Below are 14,866 nucleotides of genomic sequence, written 5' to 3'. Positions count from 1 at the left end.
TTTGACCCATCCCCTTGTTCCTCATTTTGGTGATTTAGTACCGTATTTTTTGGACTATAAGTCGCAGTTTTTTTCATAGTTTGGCCGGGGGTGCGACTTCTACTCAGGAGCGACTTATGTGTGAAATTATTAACACATTACCGTAAAATATTAAATAATATGATTTAGCTCCTTCACGAAGAGACTAGACGTATAAGATTTCATGGGATTTAGTCATTAGGAGTGACAGATTGTTTGGTAAACGTATAGCATGTTCTATATGTTATAGTTATTTGAATGACTCTTACCATAATATGTTACGTTAACATACCAGGCACGTTCTCAGTTGGTTATTTATGCGTCATATAACGTACACTTATTCAGCCTGTTGTTCACTATTCTTTATTTATTTTAAATTGCCTTTCAAATGTCTATTCTTGGTGTTGGGTTTTATCAAATAAATTTCCGCAAAAAAGGCGACTTATACTCCAGTGCGACTTATATGTTTTTTTCCTTCTTTATTATGCATTTTCGGCCGGTGCGACTTATACTCCGGAGCGACTTATAGTTCGAAAAATACGGTATACATTTTTTTATTTGTGGCTACAAATTAACTCACCCAATGTACATTTGGCGCTTCTGGGTTCACCATTGTTCATAAACAAATAATAATGAAACTGTGGATGATGTATTATAAATCCACTCCACCACACACCTGCTTTGCCAGGAAAGAAGACACAGCAGAAGGCGTCTGCGGTGCCAATTTTGTGACTTTGGTCACAAAAAACGTCTTTTTCCAAACACGCCCGCCCTGGAATATACGTGCCGACTTTTTTATTTCTTGTTTCTTGTGTATTTATTTTACAACAAATTGCACAACGGACAGAAAGGAGAACGAAAGGAGCTTTTGAAATGCTGTAACTATTGTGGGGCATCTTTGTGCTAAAGAACGCTAATCAGTGGAATTATTTTGGAATGTTTTAACTTAGCCGTAGTCTTTAAACTTTATGCATTTTATTTTTGTTTATTAGTTTTTACAGACTTCATGTCATTACACAAAGCTACAAGAAATGGATGGACTCTTAAACGTATTTACGAAAGAGTATGAAGCCGGACTCAAAGCGGCGACTTCAGCTGCTTACTACTCTGACTTTGTTAGATAAATGTGGGAAAAAAGGTAATGAAGATGACTAACAATAACTTTCAGGAACCTAAATAATATCGATTTCACCTCTTTCAATCATCATCTCCAGCTTCTTCTCCCACCTACATCCTCCTCAGTCTCCAGCCTTGTGGATTTTTTCCAGTAACAGTCAATCCTCCATCCTGGACTTTCATGCACCATTGAAAAAACATACAGTCTCCTTCTCCCGATCTTCCCCATGGTACACAGAGGAGCTGAGGCAAATGAAAAGGTCAGGCCGTGTCCTGGAGCGAGCCAACGTAAAATCCGGCTTGACGGTGCACAAGTTGGCCTACTGGGAACATCAACGGTCTTACGCAAAAGCCCTTTTCTGTCCGTGTCCAGGTCAGAACACTATTCCACAATCATCAATATTAACCCAGGTAACTCCAAGCAACTCTTCTCTACAGTCGGTCACATTCTCAAACCTCAGATCACTCCACACTACACTCATGCAGACAATAACTGCAACAAGTTCCTTTAATTTTTCACCTCCAAAATTGACAATATCTGCTCATTTGTCATACAAATGCATAGTCCCATTCAAGACATCCCAGCAACTTTCAGCACACAAAATTTCTCAAACTTCATTTCTACATTGCAGCAGGAGGTCGAGAAGATCATCTGCAGATCCACACCATCCATATGCTCCCTTGATTCCCTCCCTTCTCTTCTGCTCAAAACACACAACCTCTCCATTACCTCTCATAAAAAAATAATTAATCATACTCTCCAAACAATCAACGCTCCCTTAAAACAGCTCGGATAAAACCCTTGCTTAAAAAAACAACCTTAGACCCGATCACTTTGTCAAATTACCGACCCATTTAAAATCTCCCATTCATTTCCAAAATTCTAGGAAAGGTTGCTTCCATTCAGCTTCACAACCACCTCATATCGAATCACCTTTATGGAAAATTCCAATCCGGTTTCCACCCCTCCCACAGCACAGAAACAGCTTTTATCAGAGTCACCAGTGATCTGCTGAAGGCCTCTGACTCCGTCTCCAGCACTTCATCGGCCTCTCTGACACTGCCCTTCACTGGTCCTACACCTACCTCACTAACAGGACCGACCACGTGGTCCTGGGGGATGCTACATCTCGTCCTCACACTGTCACCTGTGGGGTCCCCCAGGGCTCCGTACTCGGTCCAACCCTTTTCACCATCTACGTGCTTCCCCTCGGGTGTGTCGTCAGCAGACATGGAATTAATTTCCACTGCTATGCTGACGACACACAACTCTACCTTAAGGTCTCCCCTTCTGGGTCCCCCTCCCACTTTTGCTCGTCTCAGCTCCGGCCTGGAGGAGATAAACGCATGGATGAGTCCAAACTTCCTGCAGCTGAACGGCTCAAAAACAGAAGCCATCCAAACTGGTACTTCTCAACAACTCAGTTCTTCCCACATAGCCTCAGTTTAATTTTTTGGCCACAACTTTCCCTTAAGTTTGACCCCCACCTCTCCATCTCCAAACTCTGCCCCTTCCTCTCCTTTTTAGCTGCAGAGAAGCTTGTCCATGCCTTTGTCAGGTTGGATTACTGTAACACACTCCTCATCGGGATCTCTGGCATCAGCCTCCAAAAGCTCCAGTATGTTCAGAACAGTGCTGCCAGAGTCCTGATAAGGGTGCGGAAGTATGAGCACATCACCCTTATCCTCCGCACCCTTCATTGGCTCCCCGTCACCGCCCGCATTGAGTACAAAGTCCTCCTGCACACCCACCACTGTCTGCACGGTGATGCCCCCACTTACCTCACCGACCTCCTCACACCACACACCTCAACTAGGACCCGGTCAGGCCAACCACACTGTCTGCTCGCGCCCAGGAACAGAGCTTTTGAAGCTGCCGCTCCCCGTCTGTGGAACACCCTTCCTTATCACCTCAGGGCCCGACAGATGGTGGACGCTTTTAAAAAAAGGGCTAAATACCTACCTTTTTAAAAAAGCATATATCTAATTTTAACATAGTTTTTTTTTTTGTCTTGTTTTAATGCGTTCGATGTTTTTAGTTTGTAGCACTTTGATATTTGTTATTCAAATGTTAAGTGCCATACAAATAAAATATAGTATTATTATTATTATTATTATTATTATTATTATTATTGTGTTTATTTACTACATTATTTATCTATTATTTATATATTGTCATCTACAGATAAAATGGACCAAAATTAATCGCCCTACCCTCATGAATTCCTCATTTACCGATTTTCTGACTGTTGGACATTGCGTATAAAAGCCTGACTTTTTTTAAGAACAATTCGGTACTTAATTTTTTAAATCATAACGTTTTGTATATGATTGCTTTGTATTTCAATCACTTACTTTTTAGTAAAATATCTCTGACCAAGTATTGTCTGTTTATTCACATGGTATCAGTATAGAAATATCAAAGCTGCCAATTGTAAAACTTTAGTCTCACGATGCGTTCCAAAATGTGGGCCCTTTTTTAACGCCAATGTATAAAATGGTAAATGGTAAATGGGTTGTACTTGTATAGCGCTTTTCTACCTTTTTAAGGAACTCAAAGCGCTTAGACACTATTTCCACATTCACCCATTCACACACACATTCACACACTGATGGTGTATACATTTAGACTGATGTCCTCACCTTTAGCGTCTCTCACTAACTTATTTGTCATTATTTCCCTATCTTGATTATATTTCGTACACTGTATTAATTCTAGGTGGGGGAAATAATCTATATTTAGATGCATTGCATTTCGGACATGAGCGATTGTAAAATTGATCAGTAAACACCAACAATTGAATATTTATTTACTGTTAAAAAAAAGTAATTAAAACAGTTCTAAATGCGGCTGACTGCAGCGAGCCACCACACCAAGAGATCCAACTGACTGCTTTATTTTAGGGCACTTAGGTTCCAGTTTTGCACATATTTCCATTAATAAATGCAAATAGGAATTCAACTTTTTCTTATTACAAATGCACTGTTTTTAAAGTGCATTTAAGTGATGAATGCTTATTTAGTGAAACGAAAAAACATTTAAAGCTGCATCAATTTACACAAATTAAAGACGCATTAATAATAGATTTTTAATCGAATCCTAGCTCCTGAATTGTAATCGTAATCAAATCGTGAGGTGCCCAAAGATTCATACCTCTATAATACATGCTCTACATTTTCTATTTGATTACAAAAATCACACAGTCCTGTGTTATGTTGAGGTGGGAATCTTTGGTCACCTCACAATACGATTACGATTACGATTCAGGAGCTACGATTCGATTAAAAATCAATTATTGATGCCTCTGTAAGTTATGTGTATTGATGCAGTTTTACATTTCTTTTCGTCTCACTAAATAAACGTTTATCACTCGCAACTTTAAAAAAACAGTGCATTTGTAATGGGAAATGAATTCTTACATTCACTAATTAATGGAAATGTGTGCAAAACTGGAACATACAAACTATGATAAAGGAGCTGGTCGGATCTCTCGGTGACATGGCTCACTGCAGTCAGGCAAATTTTAGAACGGTCTGCATTACTTATTTTACAATAAATAAATAGATTATCGATTATTGACGTTTGCTACTCGATTTGGTAATTGTCCATATCCGAATTGCGATGCATCTAAAAATCTATTATTTCCCCCACCTCTAGTGTTATGTTTCATATTAATTTCAAAGAGCTATTTCGATTTTTATATCATACCCTCAGTGATATCTTCCTATTTCCTAGTTCCATTATCTCCTCTTATTACTCCCACACTCCTCTAGGCTTTGTAATACCGCTTACCTTTTCTTTCTTTATTCCAATTATCCTGCCATTTTTTGTATTGACTTAACCACACATTTACCACACTTCCAGCTTTATTCATACTAAAGATTTTCTGAACTATTTCCTATATTGAATCCTGTCTTGTTTCTGAAGCTATGTTTTTTATGCTGATTAAATGCACTGCTGCAGTTTGAGCACACAACTTGACTTACTTTATTTACCTCTGTCTATTTAACTGCCATGTAACTTGCTATTAATTCCCCTGTAAAAAAACGATAACTTGTCACTAATTATTTCATTCAAAACTATGTTTTCTTGTGGAATGATTGCTGAAGCTCCTTTATTATTTAAAGTTTTATATGCATCTGTATATATTTTTACATATTCTGAATACTTTTCCTCGATAGTTTTTTTTATCTGATAATGCTTTAAACTTATATTCTTAAATAATTGGATTTTAGCGTCTGGGATGTTATTTTTCTGCAGGAATTGGTATTTTGTTATCAATTTGATCTTTTTTTTAATACATGGCGGTGCCTTTCGTGGTTGGTTAGATTCGGGCTCAAGGGACTGATGAGATTGGTCTGCTCAGTCAGCAAGGGCCAAAGTTTATCATCATGAAAAAAATATATATAGATTAGTGGATGGGGAAATATAAGTGTGAGAAATGTCAAATGTGTGGCGTGAGAAAGGGTTAAATTGCGGGACTGTCACACTTAAAGCATGAGGCTTGGCAGCCCTGAAATATACTAAACCACTCCTCCATATATCATCAGCCTGATTTGTATAAACTACCCTGAACTGTGAAATGTGGTGGAAACACAAACCACACACTTCAACAGGAACCTATAGATCTAGGAACCAGAGGTGGGAAAGGGCCTATAGATGGCCTTTGAGCAAAGTTCGGAATCTTTTTGCACACGCTGCGGAACGCCTCTCTGGGTTTAATATAGACAAGCTTTAACCTGGTTTTTAAAAGTTAGCCAGCCAGCCACTTTTGCTGAGATTTGCAATTTCCCATTTCATTTTTTCGACATGTATTCATTTTCTCGCTTTTGCTACAGGATCAGCACGTTCACACGTTGTAGAAAAATTATTAAAGGGGATCTGAAATTTGGGGGGGAATTTTGCCTATCACTCACAATCCTTAAGTAAGAGAATAACGTGATAGAATATACAAACAATGATAGCTAATGTTGGTTGCTAAACGTTGCTAAATTCCAAAAAAAAAAAAAAAAGTCTGCGGGCTATAGAGCGTTTTCTATTCGGGCTCCAATACTCTGGAATGCCCTCCTAGTAACAGTTAGAGATGCTACCTCAATAGAAGCATTTAAGTCCCCTCTTAAAACTAATTTGTATACACTAGCCTTTAAATAGACCCCCATTTTAGACCAGTTGATCTGCCGTCTCTTTTCTGCTCTGCCCCCTTCTCCTACGTGGAGAGGTTATTAGGTGACCACAGATGACGCGCTAGCTGTTCAAAGTCGGGACCCGGGGTGGACCACTTGTCTCCACTCAAGAAGATCCCCTACTGCCCCCACTATGGACTGGACTCTCACACTATTAACTAGATCCACTCGACGTCCATTGCACCGGTTGCCCAGGAAGGGGGGGGGGGGGGGTGCGGGGGGGGGGGGTTCTCCACATCTGCGGTCCCCTCCAAGGTTTCTCATTGTATCCCATTGGGTTGAGTTTGTTCTTGCCCTGATGTGGGCTCTGAGCCGAGGATGTCGTTGTGGCTTGTGCAGCCCTTTGAGACACTTGTGATTTAGGGCTATATAAATAAACTTTGATTAATTGATTGATTGCTCGCACAAGCAAACAATATACAGGCTACGACATTGCTGACACACCAACAGTTGCTGTTACAGTGCATCCGGAAAGTATTCACACCGTTTCTCTTTTGCCACATTTTGTTATGTTACAGCCTTATTCCAAAATAGAATACATTAATTTTTTGTCCTTATATTCTACAGAGAATACCTCATAATGACAGTGTTTTTTTAAATTTACAAATGTATTTAAAAAAAAAGGGAAAAAAAGTCACATTTACATAACTATTCACAGCCTTTGCTCAATAGGATGTATTCACGTGAAGTCATGTCCAGCTCATTAAGTATGCGAGGCTGGAAGTGGTGGGTCAGCGAGCGTCTGCTGTCATAGCATTAGAGGCGGCATTTTGCCTTTCTTGAAGAAAAAATGCCCTATGCTTGCATTGTTTTTGGATGCTGTAACCGTTCAAATCGCAAAAAGGATAAAAGTGTCTTCAGATTTCTTCGACACGTAATCAAGAAGGGCAAAAGATGTTGAGATTTTACAAAAGACGACAGAAAAGTGGCACACACTCCAGACCAAGCAGAGTCGAAAAACGCACTAGTTTGCAGTGATCACTTCGTTAAAGGTTTGTTTGATATACTTTTAATGTTTATTTTTTCATATTTAAGTATTATATTATTTGTATTTTGTCTTGTTTTGTAGATGTTAAAACCACCAACAAATGTAGATGAATTGCCGTAGTAGAGGTGATTATTATTATTTTATGGTATGGAGACACATAATTAGCAGCTAGCTGGTCAGCCCGGGGACTAAAAATAAATTAGGTGTCAGCCATGGGGGATCGGCATTTGTGAATGGCATTAAAAAACATTAATTGGCAATGGCAATCATACTTATTCACGAAAATTTGCCAATATTGATGGGAGACCGATCGATAAACACATCCCTTGTTTCCCTTAGTTCCTGACTTCATCTGAACTACAAAACCCAAAACCAGTGAAGTTGGCACGTTGTGTCAATCGTAAATAAAAACAGAATACAATGATTTGCTAATCCTTTTCAACCTATATTCAATTGAATAGACTGCAAAGACAAGATACTTAACGTTCGAACTGGAAAACTTTATTTATTGCAAATATTAGCTCATTTGGAATTTGATGCCTGCAACATTTTGCAAAGCTGGCACAAGTGGCAAACAGACTGAGATGGATGGGACGAGGGTCACCACTTTGTGAACAAATGCTTGAGCAAATTGTCCAACAGTTTAAGAACAACATTTCCCAACGCGCTATTGCAAGGAATTTATGGATTTCACCATCTACGGTCCGTAATATCATCAAAAGGTTCAGAGAATCTGGAGAAATCACTGCACGTAAGCGATGATATCACGGCTCTTCGATCCCTCAGGCGGTACTGCATCAAAAAGCGACATCAGTGTGTAAAGGATATCACCACATGGGCTCAGGAACACTTCAGAAAACCACTGTTAGCAACTACAGTTCATCGCTACATCTGTAAGTGAAAGTTGAAACTCTACTATGCAAAGCGAAAGCCATTTATCAACAACACCCAGAAAGGCCGGACTGATGCAAAGTGGAAAAGTGTTCTGTGGTTTGACGAGTCCACATTTTAAATTTTTTTGGAAACTGTGGACGTCGTGTCCTCAAGAACAGAGAGGAAAAGAACCATCCGGATTGTTACAGGCGCAAAATTCAAAAGCCAGCATCTATGATGATATGGGGGTGTATTAGTGCCCAAGGCATGGGTAACTTACACATCTGTGAAGCCACCATTAATGCTGAAAGGTACATACAGGTTTTGGAGCAACATATGTTGCCATCTAAGCAAGTTATCATGGACGCCCCTGCTTATTTCAGCAAGACAATGCCAAGCCACATGTTACAACAGCGTGGCTTCATAGTAAAAGAGTGCGGGTACTAGACTGGCCTGCCTGTAGTCCAGACCTGTCTCCCATTGAAAATGTGTAGCGCAATATGAAGCCTAAAATACCACAACTGAGACCCCGGACTGTTGAACAACCTAAGCTGTACATCAAGCAAGAATGGGAAAGAATTCCACCTGAAAAGCTCCAAAAATTGGTCTCCTCAGTTCCCAAACGTTTACTGAGTGTTGTTAAAAGGAAAGGCCATGTAACACAGTGGTAAAAATGCCCCTGTGCCAACTTTTTTGCAAAGTGTTGCTGCCATTAAATTCTAGGTTAATGATTATTTGCAAAAAAAAAATTTGTTTCTCAGTTCAAACATTAAATATCTTGTCTTTGCAGTTTATTCAATTGAAAATAAGTTGAAAAGGATTTGTAAATCATTATATTCTGTTTTTATTTACGAATTACACAACGTGCCAACTTCACTGGTTTTGGGTTTTGTACATTTTATTATCTGCTCACTTAAAGTAAGAACCCATCCTTGTGCAAAAATGATGTCCTCCACCCCGCAGAGTTTTTTCCCACTCAAACTATATTTTGAAACAAGTAAACTCACCAAGCTCAATGGTTCCCCCTATACCAACCAGTGAAGCTGCACTGTGGTAAAGAGGCAGAGGGATGTACACAACATCATTGTGGGTCACTCCGAATGCCCAGAACCCTCCTGATGCCTTCAAGCTTTGGAGGTGAGTGATCACTGCTGCTTTAGGAAGCCCTTGGGGGAAAAAACACATAAAAATATGACCATAATATCAAACACACACTGTTGAATTCCTTAACAACGGTTTAGAGATAGGATTTAAGGCTCTTTAAAGGGAGCCAGTCTTTGAGGAACCAATCAAAACACTCGTTCGTTATTATAGTTAATTTTATTTAATTAGGAAACAATCACTTGCAGCAGTTATAAGATAAACTGTAGATCAAAATATGTTAAATTTACACCAATATCCCAGCAGGCACAAGAGATAAAAACAACGTTGAGATTTACGTCATGACGTTGAGCAACTCAAACATAACTTTGAAACAACATGCTTTTTGACGGCGTTTGTTCAATGTCAGGTTGTGACGTTGATTTGACCTTTGAAATTTGGTCATTTCCCAACCAACAACTTGGATCCAGTGTTAGACATCAATTTACAAATGCAACTATTTTGCAACGTTGTTTCAAAGTCAGTTTTAAAGGACATGTATGTATAATCAACACTGTGTAAATGTCTTGCGCCTGCTGGGATTACTCTATAGGTCAAAAGAATTCTGAAAAATTTAAAATTTTTTACTGTTGTTGTGTTTTTATTATAAACATCCCATCAGGTTGTGCCATATGCCCATGCTTTGACAGTAACATCACTTCTTTGAATTTTTGGGAATCGTAGCACAAGAGCATTTCAACAAAACAGAAAAATACATAAGTAAGTAATAGTTAAATGTATATTAAAAGTATACATTTTTAAAAAAGGACATACAAATGTTATTACAAATTTGTACTACCCTATATGGTGTGTGTACACTTCAAATACTTTACATGACTTTACATGGACCACAATAGTGAATCCAAATGCTGCTACATTTCTAGTCCATTCGCAAGTCGGGTGAGGCGTACAACTGTGTGTAAATTAGGAGTGTAACGGTACACAAACATTTTGGTTCGGTACGTACCTCAGTTTAGAGGTCACGGTTCGGTTAATTTTCGGTACAGTAAGAAAACACCAAAATATAAATTTTTGGGTTGTATATTTACCAAATTTGCAAAATCTTCCACCAAAAATATTTTTCTTGGTGGAATATTTGATGTGAAGTAATCGGAACCTTGGAAAGGTCAATAATTCATAATAACATTGATTTTGATTCAATATTATGTTTTGAGCAATGACAGTTTGAAAGAAAAAAAAACAGCTTTGTTTTATTAGTCAACATTGCAACTTTTTCTAAGTTACATTTAACCTTTAAGCTTTTTTATTTCACTTTTGTTATGTTTTTGTTTATTTTAATAGTATTTTTAGAATGTGCCGTGGGCCTTTAAAACATTAGCTGTGGGCCGCAAATGGCCTCCGGGGCACACTTTTGACACCCCTGCTATAGATAATAAAAAATTTAATCTGATAAATCTATGGATAAAAAGCAGAACCTGGCGACGCATGCGCGTTTATCATAACTCTCTCGCTCTCTCTGTCTCTGCCCCTCCCTCACGAATGCTGCAGAGCGCACAATTTGTTTCGTTTTTAACCCCTTCTTAACCCTGAACGTACATTGAAAATACACGCAACCCTTACTCAAAATGCCTGACATTTGAGGCATTTAAGAAACTCTGCCCTGACAGCTCCGCAAAAGAGGACATGTCCGGTGAAAAGAGGACGTATGGTCAGTCTATCGTAGCCCGTTAGCTGCTAGCATGCCGTGTGTTGTGCCTCGGTGTGCATTGTTTACACAACGCCCGTTACGCTACTTAATATGTCCATGTGGAAACTCGTTCGGTACACCTCCGAACCGAACCGGAACCCCAGTACCGAAACGGTTCAATACAAATACACGTACCGTTACACCCCTAGTGTAATAAAAAAATGGCTTGCAACTGCCAATCGGTTCTCTTCGTTCACTTAAAAGAGCTGTTGTAAATACTCGAATCGTTCGCAAACGTCACATCTCTATAACAGTGCTGCCTTGTTGGAGATAATGCAGACTAAGGCCAATGTTTCGCGTGCATTCATTTATTTGTGGTGACCCACCACAGATACATTTAGATCCCTACAAACACAATATTATTAATAAATAGAAAAATCCCGCAGAAATTTTGATGGGCCTGCTATCTGTGCCCTGGACCTCTGGCCGGGGGTCGCCGGAAGCCGCCGCACTTATTAGATGGTGCCGAGTGTCTGAATCTGTGAGTTTTAGGTGTAACGGAAAAAATGAGCCACAGAGCTAGCCTAAGTTAGTAGCATGTTTACATAAAAATGCTAACAAGTAGCATGTGTGCTAACGATAGCATGATAACAGTCAGCATGTTTCATATACCAAGTTATATAACTCAAAGTTGTATGGCTGTGGAAGTAGGAAAAAAAAGTGTAAAATTTGATGAAAAAGTTAGCAAGCCTATGTTAGCTTACTAGCATGCTATCGTTTGCATGCTAACAGTTAACAAGTGTCACATATCAAGTTATATGACTCTGGGCTAAACGGTAACAAAAGTAGCTCAAAAAATTAGCATGCTAATGTTTGCATGCTAGCAAGCTAACGTGGGCATGATAATAGTTAGCTTGTTTTACAGACCAAGTTATATGACTCTAAGGTGTATGGCTGGAGAATTAGAGAAAAAAAAGTAAATTTAGCAAAAAAAAGTTGGCACTTTAATGTTAGCATGCTAACGTTTGCATGCTAACTGTTTACGCAAAAGCCCATTCACTGCTGCTTAGCAGCACGTGAATGGGCTCTTGCATTGCAGAAGGCCCATAATTATTTTAGTATAAAGTTTTGAATTTTTTTTCTTTACATTATGCTATTTTGCTCTTCTTTTGCTTTTTACTTTTCCTGTTCAATTGTATTTTCAGAAAGTGTCATTAAAAAGCTAAATCATTGACTGATTGATTGATTGAAACTTGTATACCGTATTTTTCGGACTATAAGTCGCAGTTTTTTTCATAGTTTGGCCGGGGGTGCGACTTATACTAAGGAGCGACTTATGTGTGAAATTATTAACACATTACTGTAAAATATCAAATAATATTATTTAGCTCATTCACGTAAGAGACTAGACGTATAAGATTTCATCGGATTTAGCGATTAGGAGTGACAGATTGTTTGGTAAACGTATAGCATGTTCTATATGTTATAGTTATTTGAATGACTCTTACCATAATATGTTACGTTAACATACCAGGCACATTCTCAGTTGGTTATTTATGCGTCATATAACGTACTTATTCAGCCTGTTGTTCACTATTCTTTATTTATTTTAAATTGCCTTTCAAATGTCTATTCTTGGTGTTGGGTTTTATCAAATAAATTCCCCCAAAAAATGCGACTTATACTCCAGTGCGACTTATATAGGTTTTTTTCCTTTATTATGCATTTTCGGTCGGTGCGATTTATACTCCGAAAAATACGGTAAGTAGATTGCACAGTACAGTACATATTCCGTACAATAGACCACTTAATGGTAACACCCGAATAAGTTTCCACGTTAATCAAATCATGGAAATTAAAGGCCTACTGAAATTAACTGGACATTCACAGTGACTTTTATCTCCACGACAATACATCGTTGACGCACTTTAGCTACGGAGCTAATGTGATAGCATCGGGCTCAAATGCAGATAGAAACAAAATTTTAAAAAACCCTGACTGGAAGGATAGACAGAAGATCAACAATACTATTAAACCATGAACATGTAAATACACGGTTAATAATTTCCAGCTTGGCGAAGCTTAACAATTGAAGCTAACTACGGAGCGGCAGCGGGCGTTGTAGCTTTCGACGACACCCCGGCCGCCATCAGAGTCGGCAAGAAACATATTTCCCCAAAGTTACGTACGTGACATGCACATAGCGACACGCACGTACGGGCAAGCGATCAAATGTTTGGAAGCCAAAGCTGTACTCAAGTTAGTGCGTCTGCTATCCAGCTCAAACACAACACAACCTCCTGATTGTGTTGCTGTAGTCCGCTGCTAATACACCGATCGCACCTACAACTTTCTTATTTGCAGTCTCCATTGTCCATTAAACAAATTGCAAAAGATTCACCAACACAGATGTCCAGAATATTGTGGAATTGTTCGATGAAAACAGAGCAGTTTGTATGGTGACACATTGGGTACGAATACTTCCGTTGCCGTCATGACGTCACGCGCATAAGTCATCATACATAGACGTTTCCAACCGGAAGTTTAGCGGGAAATTTAAAATTGCACTTTATAAGTTAACCCGGCCGTATTGGCATGTGTTGCAATGTTAAGATTTCATCATTGATATATAAACTATCAGACTGCGTGGTCGGTAGTAGTGGGTTTCAGTAGGCCTTTAAACTAATCCAATCTTTGTAAACCATAAAAAAATAAAAACATTTTAAAAGATAATATGCTGAAATTTTGAGTCAATTTGAAAGCTTTTTTGGAAAACTTGCAAGCTATACAGAGCAACACATCACCTTAATTCCAATTGTTTGTTTCAAACAAACCCCTCGCGACCTCAAAAGGGACAAGCGGTAGAAAATGAATGGATGGATGGATGTTTCAAACAAATCAGAGGATTTAAGTTCACCCTATAATGATAATTTTAATAACAAAAGGCTGGTTGATACTTCTGTGTAATTATGCATGACATCTATGAATTTTCACAATGTTACACAAGAATTAACCTCACCACTCACCAGTCGTTCCAGAGGTGAAGATGTAAAGAGTTGGAGTTTTGAGGGAGGTGGCGGCGCGTAAAATTGCTGGCACGGGTTTGTCGGAGGCAGCATCGACGTGTGCCAACAGGCTGTGCACCTGTGTGTTCCTGCACTGCCCACTCATGGACCACACCTGAATGTTGTCCTCCACTAAGGTGCTAATGATGCCATCAACACATTCAACATCTGTAAAGAAGAAAATGTCACCATTATAAGAATATCAACTGTATATTATTCCCTGTCCGTCTTAACACTATTTATATTAATGTTAGACAACAATGAGAGCAAGGTAGATATTGTAAAGAATATTTTGCATTCTTACAACCCCCTAAGCACATGACAATTAAAAAGTGGTAGTAGACTTATGGCTGTGTCTAAGGTCCAATACTTCCATCAGTACTTTGGAATCTAGAGACAGACAACTTGCGGCCTGCGGGCCAGATGAAGCCCTTGCCATTGATTAATCTGACCCACGGATTCATTTCCAATTGAAAAAACCCTGAAAAATAATATTTAAAAAAAAAACATTGTATCTTTCTGATACATGTCTTGCTGGGATCGACCTCCGAACTTTTGCTTTCAAGTTTAGCATTAACTCAGCACTAGTGTTGTCCCGACACCATGTATTTCGATACTTTTCGTTACTTTGACTTTTCTAAATAAAGGGGACCATAAAAATTTGCATTATTGGCTTTATTTTTAACAAAAAGTCTTACGGTACGTTGAACATATGTTTCTTATCGCTAGTTTGTCCTTAAATAAAATAGTGAACATACAAGACAACTTGTCTTTTAGTAGTAAGTAAGCAAACAAAGTCTCTTAATTTAGCCGCTGACATATGCAGTAACATAT

At 38.8% G+C, this 14,866-nt stretch overlaps 1 protein-coding gene across 1 annotated transcript in view; it reads right to left on the bottom strand.

Annotated features, from left to right (window-relative positions):
- Positions 1 to 14,866, bottom strand: part of slc27a6 (solute carrier family 27 member 6) — a 66,912-nt gene that overhangs the window by 38,549 nt on the left and 13,497 nt on the right. The window contains exons 2-3 of the mRNA XM_062031522.1: positions 13,994 to 14,200; positions 9,187 to 9,345 (exon numbers count right to left, since the gene is read on the bottom strand). Coding sequence (XP_061887506.1) covers positions 9,187 to 9,345; positions 13,994 to 14,200 — 366 coding nt within the window. The remainder of the gene's footprint in view (positions 1 to 9,186; positions 9,346 to 13,993; positions 14,201 to 14,866) is intronic.

The sequence above is a fragment of the Entelurus aequoreus genome, linkage group LG21, assembly GCF_033978785.1.
Source record: "Entelurus aequoreus isolate RoL-2023_Sb linkage group LG21, RoL_Eaeq_v1.1, whole genome shotgun sequence".
NCBI classification, from domain to species: Eukaryota; Metazoa; Chordata; class Actinopteri; order Syngnathiformes; family Syngnathidae; genus Entelurus; species Entelurus aequoreus.
The sequence above is the reverse complement of the archived record's forward strand: the minus strand, read 5'-3'. Positions and strand labels throughout refer to the sequence as shown.